General features: G+C 32.9%; 1 protein-coding gene across 3 annotated transcripts in view; it reads left to right on the forward strand.

Moving 5' to 3' along the window:
- Positions 1-225: 225 nt before the first annotated feature.
- Positions 226-18,988, forward strand: part of LOC124366267 (arf-GAP with coiled-coil, ANK repeat and PH domain-containing protein 2) — a 78,142-nt gene continuing 59,379 nt past the window's right edge. For 2 of the 3 annotated variants that reach the window (XM_046822672.1, XM_046822673.1), the window contains exon 1: positions 17,048-17,397. In XM_046822672.1, coding sequence (XP_046678628.1) covers positions 17,333-17,397 — 65 coding nt within the window. In that variant the 5' untranslated portion in view covers positions 17,048-17,332. Of the gene's footprint in view, positions 655-17,047; positions 17,398-18,988 lie in introns of those variants that run through there. The other variant, XM_046822671.1, reaches the window with a different exon arrangement.

The following is an 18,988-nucleotide window of genomic DNA, read 5'->3' on the forward strand; positions in this document are numbered from 1 at the left end:
GTTAATCAGCAGCTACAACAGCCCATACAATATTTAACAAATTACAAATTTAACTCTTTGTGTAATATATTTCTCTGAACTTTTATTGTAAATAAAAAAAAATTACATTGCAAATAACAATTTTGAAACCACTTCCTTACAAATCACAAAACGTTTTGTGTCTATACATTTAAAAACAAATAAATAAAAAAAACAAAATATATTCATTTAAAATAAATTAGTCTAAATAATTCCAGTTTTAGCCGCTTAGTTATAAAAACATGTAGTTAATAGCAATATCAATTGAAACTGAATAGTATAATTAATTATAATGAGAAGATGAGGAGATAGTATTTAAAGAACACGTAGTTACATAATAACAATTGGGGTTAAAAATTCTCAATTCCAAACTGAATAAATTAAGTAAACGACAAACGATCTTAAGAGGCGTGAAGTGGAATGAGGCTGTGAGGTGATGAGTGTTCGAAGTGCCATAAGTTACCGCCCCCGAGTCCCGTCCCCGGACCCTCCCACAGTCCTCTGTACCACCAAGGCCACCATGAGCTACCTCCGGAAACTCCCAGGGATGAAGCGACACAAACGGAAGCACAGAAGGAGCAAGAAGTGCTACTCCCTGGACCTCGACGCCTTGCAAGACGAGGAGCCCCATATCAAGTAGGTGATGTTTCCAGTATTTTCTAAAATGAACGATTCTCCTGCTTGGTACCAGAGTTCGGTATGGTTATGTAGGAATTAGGAATAATTTAATAACGTTTGTAATTGTTATCGTACTCTAAAATATGAAACTTATGAACATGGGCAACTGCGGTAACAATACGTCTAATTCATTTTGGATTTATATCTCATCTTGTAATAGGTTAAATTGTATTAAAATAGAGATGATTTTAAATGCAAATGTGTCTTTATTTTTTTAAGAAACAAAAAAATGTTAAAAAGTAATATCAGTAGTTGGAGTAGGTCAAACCCACTAATAAATTCAATAACCACACAATGGCTATTTTTCCGGACAATTGCCGTCGTTCAGCGATACAAATAATCAGTAATACTACGTTTCAAGATCTGCAATCTGATCTCTTCTTCAGGTGACTAAACTAACACATAACTAAAACCTAAATAAAGAAGTAAATCATTCCAGAGTGATGTGACTGCTCATAGTTCCATAACGCTCTAGTATGCTTTGTTTATTTTTATTTTAACCTAGATTTTCGTTATGTGTTGGGTTAGTTATTCACCCGAGGAAGAGATCAGACTGCAGATCTCGAAACTTAGTGTTATTGAATTTTTGTATCATTGCCCGGTTTCCTTCAAAATCCTTCCATTGTCAGAAACAAACTTCAAACAAATTGCTATTTCTCTTGAGTACTTTATAAATTACTTCAAAAGGATGTCAATTAAGATCTAACAGAATCTTACTGATTTCCTCCATTGACTTTGTTTGTTCTCTTAGGACAAGGAGCTTATAAATTGCAATTAGTCCTGTAAGAACCTTAGAGCTGCTTCCGGAGTGACAGGATATTCAGGATGGGTAAGGTTAGGGGGTGCGGGCTGCCTCCTATTGAGATCCATGAGGAAAAATTTGGGCACTAGTCTCAAAGTCATGTCCCCACGGAAGAAGGGGAGGCCAGCTCTGAACCAGCCTCTCAAGTCAAAGTAGGCAGGGCATGGCACACCCTTGTTGAGGCTAGCAAGAACCTTTGATAGTTAGGGAACGAACCCTACCAAACTCCAGCAGTCATCTCCCGCAGTAGACTCGACCTATCGAACTACTCTTGCACCCCAGAATCTCGAAATTTGCGGTTAGTCATGTGCCGCTCCTGGACATCCATATGGTTGCCCAGATTTAAGTGACACATCGGTTTTTGCTGTGCCCAGTTGTAGGTTCAACTGGAAGGTATAAACCAGCCATAGATTTGGGGTAAATTAATAAGCGGACTTCTAAACCTGCACGGATCTCATAAGCACACTGGAAGGCACACTGGATGGCATATAGAGCCTTGACCTGGTCACACGCTGACAAAACTTCACTGTCAACAGTGATTGTTTATCGTGTTGTTCAGTCGATATCAGTCAGTTCATAAAATTCCCTAAGTCGGTATAAGGCATTCCCACAGCCACCTTCTGTAGTCATACAAACTGCAGCCTAGGTTTTACTTCGACCTATGAAAGGACCCCCATAACTTAACTGCTGTAAAAGCTAGCTTCTTTTCCGTAACCGTCACTCTGTGCATGGGAAGTTAGTAGCCGGAGATGCGACTGTTGTATTGATCTAACTGTTGTTTCATACACCTGTTACTGCCACTTCAGGTGGGAAGAAGATAGGTCTCAGGATAGATCACTACAGTGAAAATGTCCAACTCTATGAAGGCTTTTTGAAACGCTTCTCTTAGTTAAAGGTTAATCAGGATTATGTAACCACTACAAGATCCTTGTAGTGCAAATCCCATATCAATGAGATCCAAAGAGGGCAGTTTCGTAAGTAAGACTTGTCTTTGAGAGGGGATGAATCTGATTGAAGAACACACTGCACCAGGGCATATGGAGTAGATATGAATAAATCTAAATTTTAATAAATAAATCTTAAAACACTAAAACATTTAACTACTGTATTTAAAACTATTTTTATTTGTGCTATACAAATATTTTATTATGTTTAGGGTTTTTGGGGGTCTACCCCCATCCTCCCCCACCATTAGTTACTGATAATGGGTATATAAGCACCTTTGTTGTTCCTGTGTTACTAGCTCTGTGCTGAGTTTGTTACACAGGATGTCAATATAGTCAGTCCAATAATGGCTCTCAGCTCCTGGACCATTATTGTTAGACAAAATCCAAGCATAGACAAACATACTACAGATCAAGTGAAAGTGGACCAATAAATTTGATTTTGTGACCACTTTATCTTTCTAAAAGTTACTTCAAAACAACATAAACTTCTATTTATAGACCTAGTGTTATTGCTTGTTGGTGTTGTTGACAACAAAGATTCTTGACTTACAGAACTCCTGACATGTTGCCATTGTTACAGCAATATCACATTGAGATAGGCTCTCAAGTGTCTGATAGACGTACTCAGATTTATTTGTGGAAGACAACCAGGAATTGAACTTCTCTGTAACCTCCTTGTCTGTAATTTAGACTAACTAGTAAATTCAAAATCATCCTTATAAGAGTAGCTGTGCTGAAACAAAATTGGGTTTAATTCCAAAAGAACAATGTAAACCATCAACAAAGTTTTACAATGTTTTGTTGCATACTTTTGTAAAATGTATAGTTTTTAGACGTATTAAAAGTGTACTGACATTTCAGTTTTAGAAAGAAACGAAAGATTTTTTATAGACATCTCCAATTGCAAAACTCTCAAATCAAAAATAAAGAAGAAAGATCCTAAATGGTTTAAAATTATTTTTGCATCCCAACACTTAAGATGGCTTCCAACACAGCCGATTTTTTATATCTAGATCTCCTATATTCTACACTTACACTGAAAACAATATGAGGGTTCCATCCATATTATGAAGATTTAAAGAATGCTAAAAATGTTTTCTAGGACATAGGAAATAACCCATAGGCATATTTTAAAGAGAGGACATGGGGGCTTGAGCCCCCTCTCTCTGAATGTTTGAAAAACAAACATTAAAATCACACTCAGTAGTTTTTTATTTAGACTAGAAGACATTTTAAGGTCTTAAACACAACAATTTTAAAGCACAACAATTTCCTAGGGGAATATTCCCGAGCCCCTATTTTTGGAGGGTATTTTACACCTCTTAAACCAACCAATGTATCAGCCCCCTCCTCCAAAAAGATTCTAAAAACGTTATTGATTAATAACTATGAGTTCAAGTTAAAACACAGAGGTTTAGACCTAATTTAAGTTACATCAATGTAACAACTTATTTATTTTAAAACTAATTTTTGGTGCTTTATTCCTGTTTTACAAGGAGATTAAAAACAATGAATATCTGCCAGTACTTAGTAAATTAACCGACAGTTTGAATTCCTTTCAAAAGCAAATGTAGTAAGTTATATAATATTGCTTTGTACTTTCAGTTTTGTTATATTAACTTTACAAAAAGATTAAAAATTACAGAAAGGTATGCTAATACAAGTAACCAGCAGTCGAAGGTTTAAAACATATTAATTTAGGCCTACTAGTTTTTTAAGTCCAGTTCGAAAACAATGTAGTAACTTACAAGTCTGACTGTGGTGTGAAATTTGTGATATACTGGTACTATTCCAAACTGGTTACATTTTAAACCTGTTTTAAGTTTTTTTTATAATTTTAAGATAAAGACAGTCAGACTTACTGACTTAAGTCTATTTTAAATACTCTGCACATATTTATTTACGATACTAGCACAAATCTAGAAACAATAATACACATTTCACAATGTATTTAAGGTTTTTATATTATATACCTTATGGTAGGCTATTAAAATAATAGGCTACTGTTTAATAAATTTTTTCCCAAACAATTTAAACTGGTTCCCAACATAATATGAAACTATCAGGGTTGTCAAGTGTGCATCAGTAGAGCAGTAAATATTTTGTTAATATGTCACGACGATAAAACAGTCCCACACCTTTCCTTCTGTTATCACAAAGCCCTCTCAAGCTTTTGATAAGAGCCCAGGCAATTCATCTCAGCTGATAGCAACACTCATTGCAGCAACAAGCATAAACTATTCACGTTCGCTGTGTCATTTACAACTTCCAACATTCACCGACACCTCACTTCATTGCAACATTCCTTCCTTCTGCTTCACAACACCGTTTTGTCTCTTGCGATTCCTCGACTTTGGTTTTTTCTCCAATCTTATGAGTGTTACTTTTACTTTGACATCTGAGGAGTCTGAAAAGAAGGTTAATTCGGTTCTTGAGTGGCAAAGTGTAAATTTATTCATTGCTGGGAGAACCTCGGTGAAGGACTTTCTGAGATGATGTTGCTGGACAAACTGAGGACTGTTGGAGCCGCGCAGACGCAGGAACCTGTCACACTGACAGCACTGCGGCCTGTGGAGGACAGCCCACCCAGTCCAACCTTACAACTCAACTCCTCCCTGTAAGCGTCTATCTTTTGCTTAAGTTGTTTGTTCTATAAGGGAACGTACTGTTGGCTTCTAAACAAGTATTGGTTAAGAAATACCGGTAGTTACTAGGATAATACGATAGTAATGATAAGAGCCATTGAAAAATTCATTACTTTTGACATGTTTGTTGTTTTATTACAACAAAGGGAAAGAGTGGATGTATTTTATATCAAACTTTCAAACCATATCTGTTTAAATTTTAAAATAAATCTAATAAATTTAAAAAAGTAAAATTTAATTTTTAAAATAGATTAAATTAAAGAAAAAGTACTATTATCTAATAAAGGAAATAAATACTAAAAAATTGCAAAGATTAGTACTTATTCTATTCAATATTTAAACAAAATTTTGTTTTTTAATTCCTTTCTTTCAGTAATAATTTAAGGAGCAAGAATAAAACAAATTTTCTTTATAGCTCCACACACAATAACTTAAACTATACGAAGTATATTTATATCATCTAATTATAGTCTTGTGCATTTAATACTACAAAAACACACATATTAATAAGATATTAATAAATTATTTTTATAACTTCCAATAAATCAAATTATTATTTAACAAATTTACATAAAATAAGGAACAATAAACATAGTCACGATTCCAAGTAGCGTGATTAGGTTATACATCTGTAATACTGAAGATGGTGTTTAATATTCTTTCAATTAATTCAGTCGATATATTCAGAACATATAAAACGGAACATTGAAATATTTGTATACAAAGTAAGATTTTTCTTAATTTTTTGTGTGAATACACGCATGCATATATACTATTAAGTATATGTGAAAAACCACATGATAAATAATTTTTCACAAGATATCTCACATACAGTTATTAAAGAATTTTGTTATATTAAAGTGTTTAATTTTAAACATGATATTCAATGCAAACAACTGTTTAAATAACTTCTAAGTTAAATTATTTAATACATTTTGTGGGCAACTTTCAAAAATAACAAATGTTGACAGTTTATGTACATTTTTTCAACATTTGTAAAAATGGACATTGGCAATAAAAGTGTTAAAAACTGGTAAAATGTGTATGGTTATAAAACATTAAGATGTTCAAAATCATTACAAACCATTTTTAAAAGTTGCAATATTTTATTAACCAATAGTATTGGCATTTGATGCAACAATACTGCTAATTGGAAATCAATTAGAGTATTGCCTGAGAACAGCGCAAAATAATTAATTGGAAACCAAGAAACGAGAGATGCACCGTGTAGTAATATTGAAACTGAGCAACAGGGGAGGGATGGGAGGTGAAGGGAAGGACTATTCATTGTAATGAAGCCTTGGGCAGTTTTAATTACACAACGGGTTATTGCTTTTCGAGCTAAAACATTTTCAACATGATTTTTACTTTCGGGTTCTAGATGAATTTTCCACATAGTCTAGTTTAGCTAGTTATTTTATGTGCAGCATCTACTCTAAACAAAACTAATGAAACGTCGACAAATGTATACAAATTTGAAAATCATTTGTGCCAAGAGCCTGCTATCTAATTTTGCAGTGTTGAAACTACAGTCTCATTATTTGAACTATCTGATTGACCGGTAACAATTTTGTTACTTATGATCTGACGGATCCTTCTTAAAAAAGTGGTTGTTGTCTACGCAAAAATCCTTAATACATAGGTCCTTGAGACTTTAAACTTTGTACATACGTTCTCTTTGGTCCAAGGAAGACCTATCGAACTTGAGGTCAAAAGGTGAAAGAGCAGCAAAGTTGCTTTTTGGCTTTTATTACATTCTGTTAGTTCGTTTGGTCACAGTATCCGCTTGTTTTAATACTCAATTAAAATAATTATATAAAATGCAAAGCTTCCCAATATAGGAGCAGGATTTTATGTACATTAGATCTTTATATTTTTCTCATGTCCCTTGAAAACACAATCGAGTGGGCTATTGTAGCTTTGAGAATGAATACCAAAATGTAATCTTGCCAAAGCCATATTGAAATGTAACTTCATGTGGCAAATATATTTGGCTGTGAGGACCACTTTGCCGATTGTAACTTTTTGGCAGAGCTAGGAATGGCAAATTAGTTTCAAGAGTACTTGAAAAATATCAATGAGCAAAGTTGGCGATGTTCATGTCGGACAAGAAGTCACATGTTTAATGCGTTAAGCAGGCAATTTGATGTAAGACAGAGTTGTTTGTTGCCATTGATTTTGTTTTACCTTGTTGTGGGTATTATTTTAAGGACATGTCCCTATACAGGTGTATGTCTAAGATTGAGACCCAGCAAGTGAATTATTTGGCTGTCACTGACAATCTTCTCTTATTTAGCAAGTCCAGTCAAGATTGGGTCTTAGAGTGAACCAGGTGGAGCAGATGGAGATCAAGACAGGAGAATATGGTCAGGAAATTTTCTTCAATCGTGGGTGGGGGGGGGGGGGTACTTTTCTCTTGTACCAGTTGATAGTTCAAAACATAAATCACTTACAGCACTCAAGTTCACTTAAGTACTGTACGTTCAAAATGAATGAATGATATTATGTCAGCAAGGATTTCAAAGTTAAATAAGACTGAAGAGTATTGACGTATTCACTTATATTCTGATCAAATAATGAAGCTTCTTTCAAGATTTTAGCTTCAGAAGCAGAATTGATTGTAACATGACATTTACGTAATTTAAAGAACGACTCTTCTAAATTTTAAAAATATCTACCATGAAGTTAAAAGATATGTTATAATTTTTTTAACAGTTAAAATAAGATTTAAAAAGAAAATTATTTTTTGAGTAATATGCTAATATACTTTCTTAATCAAAATACTTTTCAATTATGTGGAAAGGTCATTTAATAGCATTGAAAATAATGCTTTAGGGAGTCGTCCACAAATATCAGAATCCTGAGTCAGGTTAAACAATTTATTTAGATGGAACGTATTTTTATATATATATATATATATATATATATATATATATATATATATATATATATATAAATCTATTTCTATGTTTAGTACAATAATGATGGTCTATAGAGTTATAATCAGAAATGTTCTTAAACGTTTATATCCTATCTAAATGTTACATACATACTATAATGATGGAGCAGAATCACATCTTCAATTCTTTGAACTTTATGTGACATGATGCTTATTGTGTTAAAATATGGCCTGTACTAGAGGATGAATTTCAATCAACAATATTGTATTTTATTTGAGGAAACATCCATGAACTTTCAATGAACATTTTCAACTATAAACCTAATACCCCACTAAATGTTATTTTATTTGATGCCGAGCTCTTTAACTTTTTATAACACAAGTTGATTGCATGAATTAACTAATAATAAAAGCTAAGGTTGGATTTGTTTGGGATTATTTTAAAATGCACTATTCCGTGGATTCAGCTCAGTAGTTCTGATGCTCAAACTAACCACTCAGCTCATAATAGAAAGTCGTTGTAAAGCTCCACAACGTAGGCATATTTTTAGGAGTTTAAAAATATGCCATTAGAATTAAAGCAGTGATTCAAGTTGCAACCGAAAGCATGTATTTTCCTAAGAAAACTTATTATAATCTTTGAAAACTGCTACCATATCATTTGCATAAATTATTAAACTTTCATCAGTGACCACTTGCAGATCATAAATATAGATCAAGAACAGTGTTGGTCCTAAAATAGTACTCTGAGGTACCCCACTATTAACAGATCTTGATTTATATTTTTATATTTACAATTTCTAAAATAATGTTTTGATTCTTATATTAAAATAAGATTTAAACCAATTAAGTTCTTTCATTTGAAAAAATTTTCATTTTTTGAAAAGATTATCGGTTTTACACAATCAAAGAACCTGGATAAAGCGCAGAAGCAATTAAATGTTTTTTTTTTTGACAAATAAGTTTCCCTTCTCGTCTATATCACGGTTTGATATTTCTACAATATATTGGTGAAGTTGAGATTGCTTTAAAGCTGAGAATACTCTATTCCTGCTTCACTTTAGCGATTTCTGAGTCCTTTGGTCTGTTACTAGTAGTATCAAAGTTAAAGTTAACCTTTAGGTCTCACGTGATCTGAACTTGAACTTAAGATACTATCACAAGGGGTGTTTTTTTTTTTTTGCCAGAAGTGTGGGATGCCACCAAAGCCCGCACTGATAGCCAGGGACATTTCTGATCGGTACTTTCCCAACCTCAGATCACATCCAAGAACATTCAACTTAATCTGGCGTTGGAAAAGTTGGACGATCTGGGACTTGATCTGAGGTCATCACAAGGTTTCATACATGGACATTACAGCAGTTTCTTGTTCCAAGTGGGTTGAGAAGGGATGAGAACTAGCCCAGAATGCCTTCACTCATGACAGTGAGAAAAACTATTTACAAATTATCTGTGGAAAAAGAGGTGGATCAGAGACTTTTGTTCAATATATGGCTTAATCAAAAAAAGTAAAAAATGTCACTTTTATACAGCATGGGAGAACTCTGCTTCCTTTGGAATCACAGGTTGGAATTATGTTCTGTTGTTCATGTTTTAATCAACAGCCTCCAAACAAGAATAAATTTAAGGAAAAGATGGCATTTTGTTGTCTTGATTGTTGTATCAGAGGTTCTTGCACATGTAATACAAGATTGTCAAAAATCCAAGTGCAAGGAGGTCGCATGAAACGTTATGTGGCACGGAAGCCACAGTTTCATCAAATGTTGGCCGGACTTGGCACTACAGCAGTTATACCAACTAATGAGGGAAACCATAACTTCAACAAGGTATATAAGACAGGTGACAACAAAAGTGTTTTATTGACACTCAATTAGTAGAGTGAGCGGTGAGTCATTATGTGATGAGTAGAACCTAGTTTTGAGTCAGAAGTGTGTTTTGTTGTTACAGATAATGACACGAAGTGTATGATCACTTGGCACTTAGTCTGGTGTCTCTAAGTGCAGAGTTGAATCTCAAGTTTCAATTGTTCAGAGGAATCACAACTTAATGCGTTTTTTGCTGATGTTCTATACATTTTACTTATTTAATATAATTGTACTACATTTCCTATTGTAATTGACACCATTTCAAATCTTGAAGATTTAGAAAATAAAGATTTCTATCTCTATCTCAACTAGGGTTTTCCGAAGAGTCAAAGGTTCTTGCCAGTCTAGAAATAAGGGTGTGCCACCCCCTGCCTGCTTTGACTGGAGAGGCTGGTTCAGAGCTGGCTTCTCCTTCTTCCTAGGGGACATGACTTGAGATTAGTGCCCTAAACGTTTCCTCATGAATCTCGACAAGAGGCGGCCCCTACTCCTAACCTTACCCATCCAATATCCTGTCACTCCGAAAGAAGCACAACGGTTTTTATATGACTAGGTGCAATTTTCTCAGTTACTTGTCCTAAGAGAACAAAAAAGTTAATTGAATGAACTGATAATAATGCCTCCAGCCAACAGCATAGGCTACAGTAGTACTTTAAGTGCTGCCCCACCTCTAATGGCAGCGTATGAAAAACATCCATTGAGAAATATATCCATTTTACCTATCTGTGAAATATAAAAATTCTAGAGGGTCTGATCATGAATGTTTCAGAGCTAAAATATAACGTAAACTCACATAAATGAGATCTAGACAAACTAATTATCACAACCAAGTCGGTGGCAGATTTTGACCTGGTGATAAGGATTGTTACCATCAGTTTTTACAAATAACTCACCTGACTTTCAAACTTTTTTTACGTGTTTTTATCTTTAGAAACACATTGTAACACATCTCAATATGAAAAACAATGTGGGTGACAAGTGAATTGTAACCAATTAGCTTGGCTGTACAGAGTGTTTCAAGAGATTCACAAAACACTACAGTACAGCTTCAGTCCCGAACACCATTACCATGACTTCTGCCACCCGACTACTTACAAACTATTCTACCACTGTAACAAGATCATATAACTTTCAACATATATTATAGTCATTCCAGAGTATACAGTAACTTATTTTCACCTTCAATAAGTAAAAAACCAATCGCAGATCATTGATCAACCTGTGAAATTTCCAAGTAGATTCACTATTGTCAAACTTAATTTTGAGGTTATGAACGCAATATCGTTGAATCATCAGCTAATAAGTACATCTCAGTGATACCAAATTAAAGCCTTGAAAGTATTAAACTTGTTTTAACTTACCAACGGTTTTTTCTGCAGAAAATTTTGTCTATAAATAATTGAATATACCCTGTAATAATATAAATTGAGGTGGAAATCCAATTTTTTAAATTCCATTGGTATATTGTTCATTTCAGTTTGTGTTGGATATAGATAAACAGAAAATCTTGAGCTGAATGAAGATACTATGTCATAGTTATTATTTCTGAGCACCTGTACCGGACAAATAGCAAATATGGGCTGCAGTATAGTAAACAACCACTACCTCAATCGAATCAAGGAACCAAATTATTGATTACAAATACCTAAACTATCAAATAAAAAAACATTGTAGGCTAATTATACTTATTTAAAAAATAAATTATTACCAGCTCTTTTTAATGTAGCCTATTGTATAAAAATAATGTTTCAAACAAAGTAAAATCATTTGTATGGTAATTGAGCAATGGCCACAAGTACATCAGTGATAAACATAAATTATTTGTGTCACAAGTTCTCAGACAAGTTTATCCTTGAAAATAGTAAAAACTAACAAAATGTTACACTGCTTTGTTTGTTACATTTTATAAATACACGACACAGCTTTAATAGTATTTTATTCATAATTAAATTGTTACTTTTCTAGATATCAGTTAAAACCAGTAATTTGAATTATACTGTAATTTAAAATATCAATAATATAATTCAGTTCTTGTAGTTTACATAGTAAAAATAGGACTGATTCGATTGAGGTGGTGGCTACTTATTATAGTGTACCCAAAATATGTAGAAATTACTAATATTTTACGTTAAGTTCAAGTGGTTCTAAAACATAGGCAATACAAAAAATTAGCCCATAGTGCATTTTCTTTATGAAAAATTAAATTCCACTGTTTATTTAAACCGATTGTATAGAGGCTTTTTTAATAATTTACTGTCTATAAAAATAATAACCTAACCTCTCTTTAGTGACATTCATAAACTATAATGGATTTCTATTTCAACTGTAACTGTTTCACTTAATATTGATTTAAATCTATCCTTCAGTAAGTAGAGAAACAAAACAATAAATATGATTTACAGTAATAACAGTTATATAGTATTATGAGTAAACTTATTAGCCTACAATAGTTCTTGAAAACAAATTAAATGCTTGATATTTCATTTCAAACCGATATATAAGCTAAAATCATTTTGAAATTTCACAGATATCACTATAATTCCCGTTAAAACAATCAAACAAACACCAAATTCTAGCTGCTACACCCACCTTCCAAATTTGTTTTGAAGGTAAAGTAAAAGCTTGATGCGAGTAATCCAATGACACAATTTATATAAACACTTATTAATTTTAAGGATCACGACGATAAACGTACGCAAATAATCCAAAACCGTATCAGAAATAGTTAAGAACAATGTCTAGTAGTACTATGAACGTAAATAACAACACACGCACTCATGACAGAAGTATCACTACGTACATTCGCGTCTGCTATAAGTGATATTTAGTCAACCTTGGATTCTTAAATCATTGTCTTTGTCTTTACAAAGTACAGTACACTATGTTTATCACAAATAAAGAATTTTGATTAATTCTCTAAAGAGGACACTATAAATAAAATAGTTGGGAATTAGTAGATGTGATACAATGATATTAAATACATTTAACTAAATTATGCAAATGCGTTATTGTTTCTGACAACTTTCAGGTAAGTAGAGAATTTTTTGTGCCCAGAATATTTAGGAGTTACAACTCACCGAATCTTGTCAACGGTTAGAATTGAGGATTGGCCTTTAATATTATTTCCCCATCAAAACCGTAAATAATATTTTCGATATTATCAATAACACGTAACAATCAGTCCAAATAGTAAGTTGATTGGTACATTAAGTCCATATAGATTGGGAGCTACCCTCAAACTCGTAATATAGTAAGTCTTTTGAGACGAAGCTCAGTCATATCACTGCTATATTACAGGAAATTACAGACCAGAAACCGACTACGATGGGTCTAGTCTTACTTGTCTGACATATTTTAACTATTCTCCTTTTCAGTAATCATTTAAGTATTTATTCAATATATACTGTTGAGAAAACTATCGACTTTAACGTAAGTGCGACGAAATGGACCTTTCCCAACTCCAAGGCTATGAAAAGACCTGCTCGATAACTGACAAGAATCTAAGAAAAGATCTAAATCCACCTGTATATCATTAGCTTATGAATAAGTTGTCAAAGGAGCTTTAGCTGACGAGCTACTATCAAGCAGAGAAGGGTATTAGAGAGTGCAGTATTAAAAACGCATTTTAATGCGTTTTAAAATAAAACCTCGAATATGTTCTAGTAATTGAGAGCCGATTCGAATTGTATACGAGCACAATCTAAATTTCTTAATCTGTACATGAGTTTTTTAAAGAAATGAATCAATCGTCAGCCTTCCTGTAGTCTTGCCGGAGGTCGAAACGGGAAGTATCAACACCGTTTACATTCAAAAAAGAAAAGTTTCAAAACGTAAAGTTTCATGACGTTAAGTACCGTCTGTTCCAGTCTTCCCTCCTACTCAGTACAATTGTAATGAGTGAGAGTCTGTGAAATTAGGTAGTTAATAATAACCACTTATTTTAATTTTTAAGATGAGTACAAATCGCAAAGTTTCAAAACCTTCAAAAGTACAGTGTTGCTTCACACATATTGTAGGTGTTTTACTCAACGAAGGATCAAAACTGCAAAGTTAGTAATTAAAAAAAATGTTTGATATATGTATTATATGAAATCTTGTGCAAATACTGTTATTGTTCAATAAAAAGAGCAATGAAATAAAAAGAAACGAATAATAAATAATCAGCAAACTTATAAACACAACTAAATTAATCTACATTTAGAAATCTATAACTCCTGTTAAATCTTTAAGTTTTGAATCTGTAACCAAAAATATAATTCAATGTCTGTAGGCAGTGGTAGATTTTCTAGTGGTTTAAGTATGTCCTGATAAAGTATAATAGCTCTGTTATATTTCTCATAGCCTAACAGTTTTATTGACTGGAGAGAATATCTGCTTTTCTTATAATTTATAGTCAGACAACATTTCTTGACAGCCGCAAGGAACTTAATTAGGTTGCCTTATTCTATGATGTTTATGTTGATTCTTACCACACACTGTAATGTGATCCAAATATGAAAGGTTACACCTAGATTTTTAAATTGTAAAATGCTATAGATTGGAAACAAGCTACACCATTTGTTACTCCAAATGGAATTCTGTTGAATTCATAAAGCCTATCCCTAGCTTCAAAAGCAATGTATTTCTTTTCATCGCCTCGTATAGGAATTAGATGATAAGCACTAGACAAGCGATGGTGCTAAAACGGAGTATTTAGATACTTAAGAGACAAAATACTGTATGTTAGGTGGAGGATAAACATCTAAGAGAGTAAAGAGGTTGAAGGTTTGATAATAGTCTATCACCATTCGCCTTTCATGATTTTCATTAGTAGTAACAAGAGCTTGAGCTCACCATGGTGATCGGATTTCTTATATTACTCCATCTGTTAATAATATGAGCTGCTCTTAAAGTAGAGCCTGATTAGAAGCTTGTTCCAGAGTTAAAGTATTATTTTTTAAGAGCCGTTGTCAAATTGTTGAAGACAAAAGTCTACTTAGAAAAAAAATCTCGAACTAAAATTATTTTCGTGATCTTCAGCAATAACTGCCAACATTTGCAGTCATTGTTCATTACTTTTAAGTCAACAAGTACTTTAAGTATTCAACGTTAAACGCCAGCTTTAAGACTTAAAACGTCAGCTAAATTAATATCGTAAACAACTTGAATGCTGCGTGCAAAGGCGAAATTTAACAATGGTCATTCAGCTTTTTTTCAGATTAGTATACGTTAAGTTTAGACATTGCTGTTTTAGCATTTCATTGAATTAAAGTACTAATAGTATAATTTGTTTTTAGCTATTCGAATATAGCTCGCTATTTAGTACTATATTTCATTGTTATCTATTTACAGATTTGATTAGCTTCTCTATGATTCAATGCAAATTTATATATATAAAATATATGAATAATGTCAATCACACTCATGAAGCATATAAACTGCATATAACTACAATACTCATATACAATAAATGTATACAACTATAATGTAGTATGTAGTATTTATTTTGCATGGGTGGTAACACTATGTAGGAAATGGAGATTATGTTGGTGGAAATGATTGTCAAAATGAGATCGGGAGTTGAATTACTCATGGAACAGGATTTAGAAACATCTGTTATATGAATCATGTGGTTCCAACAATCGAAAGATTCGATTCGAGTATGTGTTCAGAGTAACGATAGTATCGCACGATAAGAGAGCGATGATGCATCTCGATGAGGAATCTCGAAACAATTGGTGTGATACAGTGGAAACGATAATACTCGTTTTAAATTATTTAAATTAGATTCTGTACCTACTTTAGTGTACAATAGCGCAAACCAGATTGTAAATTTTCTGTATACAATATGAGGTTGAGTTGTAGAGAGGGCTTAATAGCCCTAACTCCGCCTCTTTAATAAAGACATTTTTCACTTAATTTAATTTCATTTTCATATTGTTAAAACTCTATTAAGCTATTCTTATTTAATGTTTATAACCACCCTTAATTTTTCTGACTATAAACATGAATTTAGTATTTTTTCTATTATTTTACAAAAGAAAACTCACAATTCTCCAATAATTTATGTATTTTTCACGAGGCCTTTCGACATCGAAGATGCCATCATCAGGTGTGAATCAACAATTTAAAAACAAATATCAGCTGAGTCAAACTAACAAGATTTATATGGTTAAAATAAAAATAAAATAAAATAAATATTAGTATATGTATAAAAGTTTGGGTCAAAAAAGAATTTAGTTATATTTTAAAGGAATGGTGAATTTTGAATCGGTCCAAAATCATTGTTTAATATTTTATCCTTGTGTTTTGTTATGTATAATGTTTCATATAAGATAAATATACACCATACAGGATAAATAACGTAATTGGAAATCCTAAAGATAAAATTTGGTGTTACAATGGTGTTGGCGGCGGCGGGTGGTGTTGGCGCTCGGCGGGGCGGGTGGCCAAGGTCAACTAGGTCCGGGGTGCGACGTTGACTCATTCATTGGTTCATCATTGCTTTTATTTATTCAAAATTCACCATTCCTCTATATATATATATATATATATATATATATATATATATATATATATATATATATATATATATATATATATCAGTGTTACAGTGTCACTCCTCTACGTCAGTGTAATCAGAGTCCTCTGGGGGGGGGGGGCGCTCTTTGGTCTGTAGGCCTAGGGGCGCCGAATTTGTAAATGCGGCCCTGTACATAGGTACTAAATACATAATATTGGTATATTATTGACAATATTTACTTTGAGAAAATATGCAGAATATTTATTCTATTAGAAGTATCTGGCCTCTTAAAATGTGCCAGAAAAAGTACGTATGGCTACTAAATGAATTTGTGTTACAACACAATATAATTTGTCGTGAAATATTAGATTCGGTTCAATATTCCTCATATGTGTTTGTTAATTTATTTAATAATTTATAGTTATTAATATAATTATAAATTATTATACGTAAATAATAATTGATTTATATTATGAATTATCCGTATTAATTATCGCAATTGTTGTATTTCAGTAATTAATTTATATAATTTTTTGATTTTCATCATGGCGATGTCGCTCCATCATAAATTGTTTGTTACTACGATTGATTTCTTTATTACTCGATTGGTCGTGTGCCTCACTAGTTTGGTACTCGTTGTAAACGGATTTAGCTACTCGTTTCGGTTAGTCAATATAGTGATGTATATCGATAATCGCTATCATATACCGTATTTGTTTTGCGTATGGGATAACTTTACTTCGTTAGTTTAATAAGTTAGCTTAGTAGTAGAAGAGGAAGTGATTTTGTTGTTAAGGAATATGGAAAACATGTAATGTAAATAGTGACTTATCATCTTATTTTGAATAGTGATGTACTAAATCTTCGTTTAGGCCAATAGGTTTATGTGTGTCATACATTTATTTTAGAAACTGTTGGCCTATTGCATATTATTTACAGAAGTTTAATTTGTGATTTATTAGTTTTCTTTATAAAAATGGTATTTCAAATCGGTCCAGTCATAGAGCTTCAAGAGTGTCTTCGGGATTCTCCAAAATTTAGGTTAGTGTATATTTTTTATCGTCTGTTAAGAAAGAAGTTAAATTGGCCTAGTTTTATATAGGATAAAAGTTTTTATTTTATAAATAAAGAAGCAGAAAATGGCCGTATATATTTAAATTATTCAATTTGAAAAGAAAAATCTTATTAATAAAGGTATAACTTTTTTGTTTATGTGCTGTGTTTTGTTCTATTGTCACAATAAAATAATGTTAATATTATTACTTTCTTCACTTCACATTAATCTTTGACTTTGCAAATAGAAAATAATAGGAAAGTAACAGAAAACATAGTATACTTTAAAAAATCTGTACTGATTAGAGACTGACAATTAACAGACATCCCTTGAGATAGTCTGGGTTGGGTATGATAAGCGGACCCGGTTTTTTATATCGAAATTGACAACCTATATTAGATATTACTTAATCATAACGATCAATATAATCAATGGTACCAGTAAGATTAAACGCCGGGGCGGCAAATCACGAATTTGACGTTACCAACGTATTCTGCTCACCCTCCTGAACAAAAAATATATATAGTACTAGGGGGTGCAAATGACAAATAACATGATTTTAGGGGGTATATTGATAAGTGGTAAAGTTTCTAATGTTTTAATGTTCAGTTTGTGTGCTGTGTCTGGATAATCTGTTTACTTGAATATTATCTGCGGCCGGGACTGATAGCAGCCTGATAGCATACCTGTTATCTGAGTTGTCCGGTGCATAGGTCAGTTCTACACAAGATATCGTGTTCAGTAGGTCGGATTGAGTGAGTGAGTTTACAATGATGAATCAACCATCCACTAGTTCAACCAACCCTAGTGAATTGTGTGTGTCGGAGTGTTTCGTAGGGCACGTAAAGAGCTTACGTTTTAACCGAAACGAAATTATCTCTTTTTTAATAGAACAGGGCATTTTTAAAAATGAGTGTATTTGTTCGTCGTGCGGCGGTCGAGTGGTGTTTTTAAACCGGGAGACTGTGTCGTTTCGTTGTGATAGACCACTTTTTTGTTGCTGCTGTTTAGCTATATCCGCCAACACACTAATGGTAAGTGTTCTCTGTTAATATCCATCTATATATTTGAGTTTTTCATGATTTATTTAGTTTTTAAACTTTACATAATTGCCTTTGCATTACATTTCAATTTATATTTTTGATCAGCCCCTCTAGAATTTTATATTTTACTGATAGGTACTATCTCGAGGGATGTTTTTCTTTTATTGACATCAGCGCGGGGGCAGCACCGAAGGTGCTGCCGAAGCCCGCGCTGATGGCCGGAGGCACTCGTAATTAATTTTTTTCTCGAAATTAAGAAAAACATTATTAATTTTGATCAAAATTCTGCTCATTTCTGTAATTTCTCATTTACGTTTGCAAAGATGGCGGCGCAACCGATGACGTCATCACGAGGTTCAATCATTGGCCACAAAAGGTCACGTGACGCTAGACGTGGATGTAGAACATGGAGATATTACTGGAAAGTTATTTAATTTTTTATTTTCTAGAACTTCGTTATTTCTCATTTCCACCCCATCAAACCTTATACTTTTTTTTATATAGGACGATTCCAATAAGTTAAGAACGCAAAACT

Source organism: Homalodisca vitripennis, chromosome 7 (assembly GCF_021130785.1).
Source record: "Homalodisca vitripennis isolate AUS2020 chromosome 7, UT_GWSS_2.1, whole genome shotgun sequence".
Taxonomy (NCBI): domain Eukaryota; kingdom Metazoa; phylum Arthropoda; class Insecta; order Hemiptera; family Cicadellidae; genus Homalodisca; species Homalodisca vitripennis.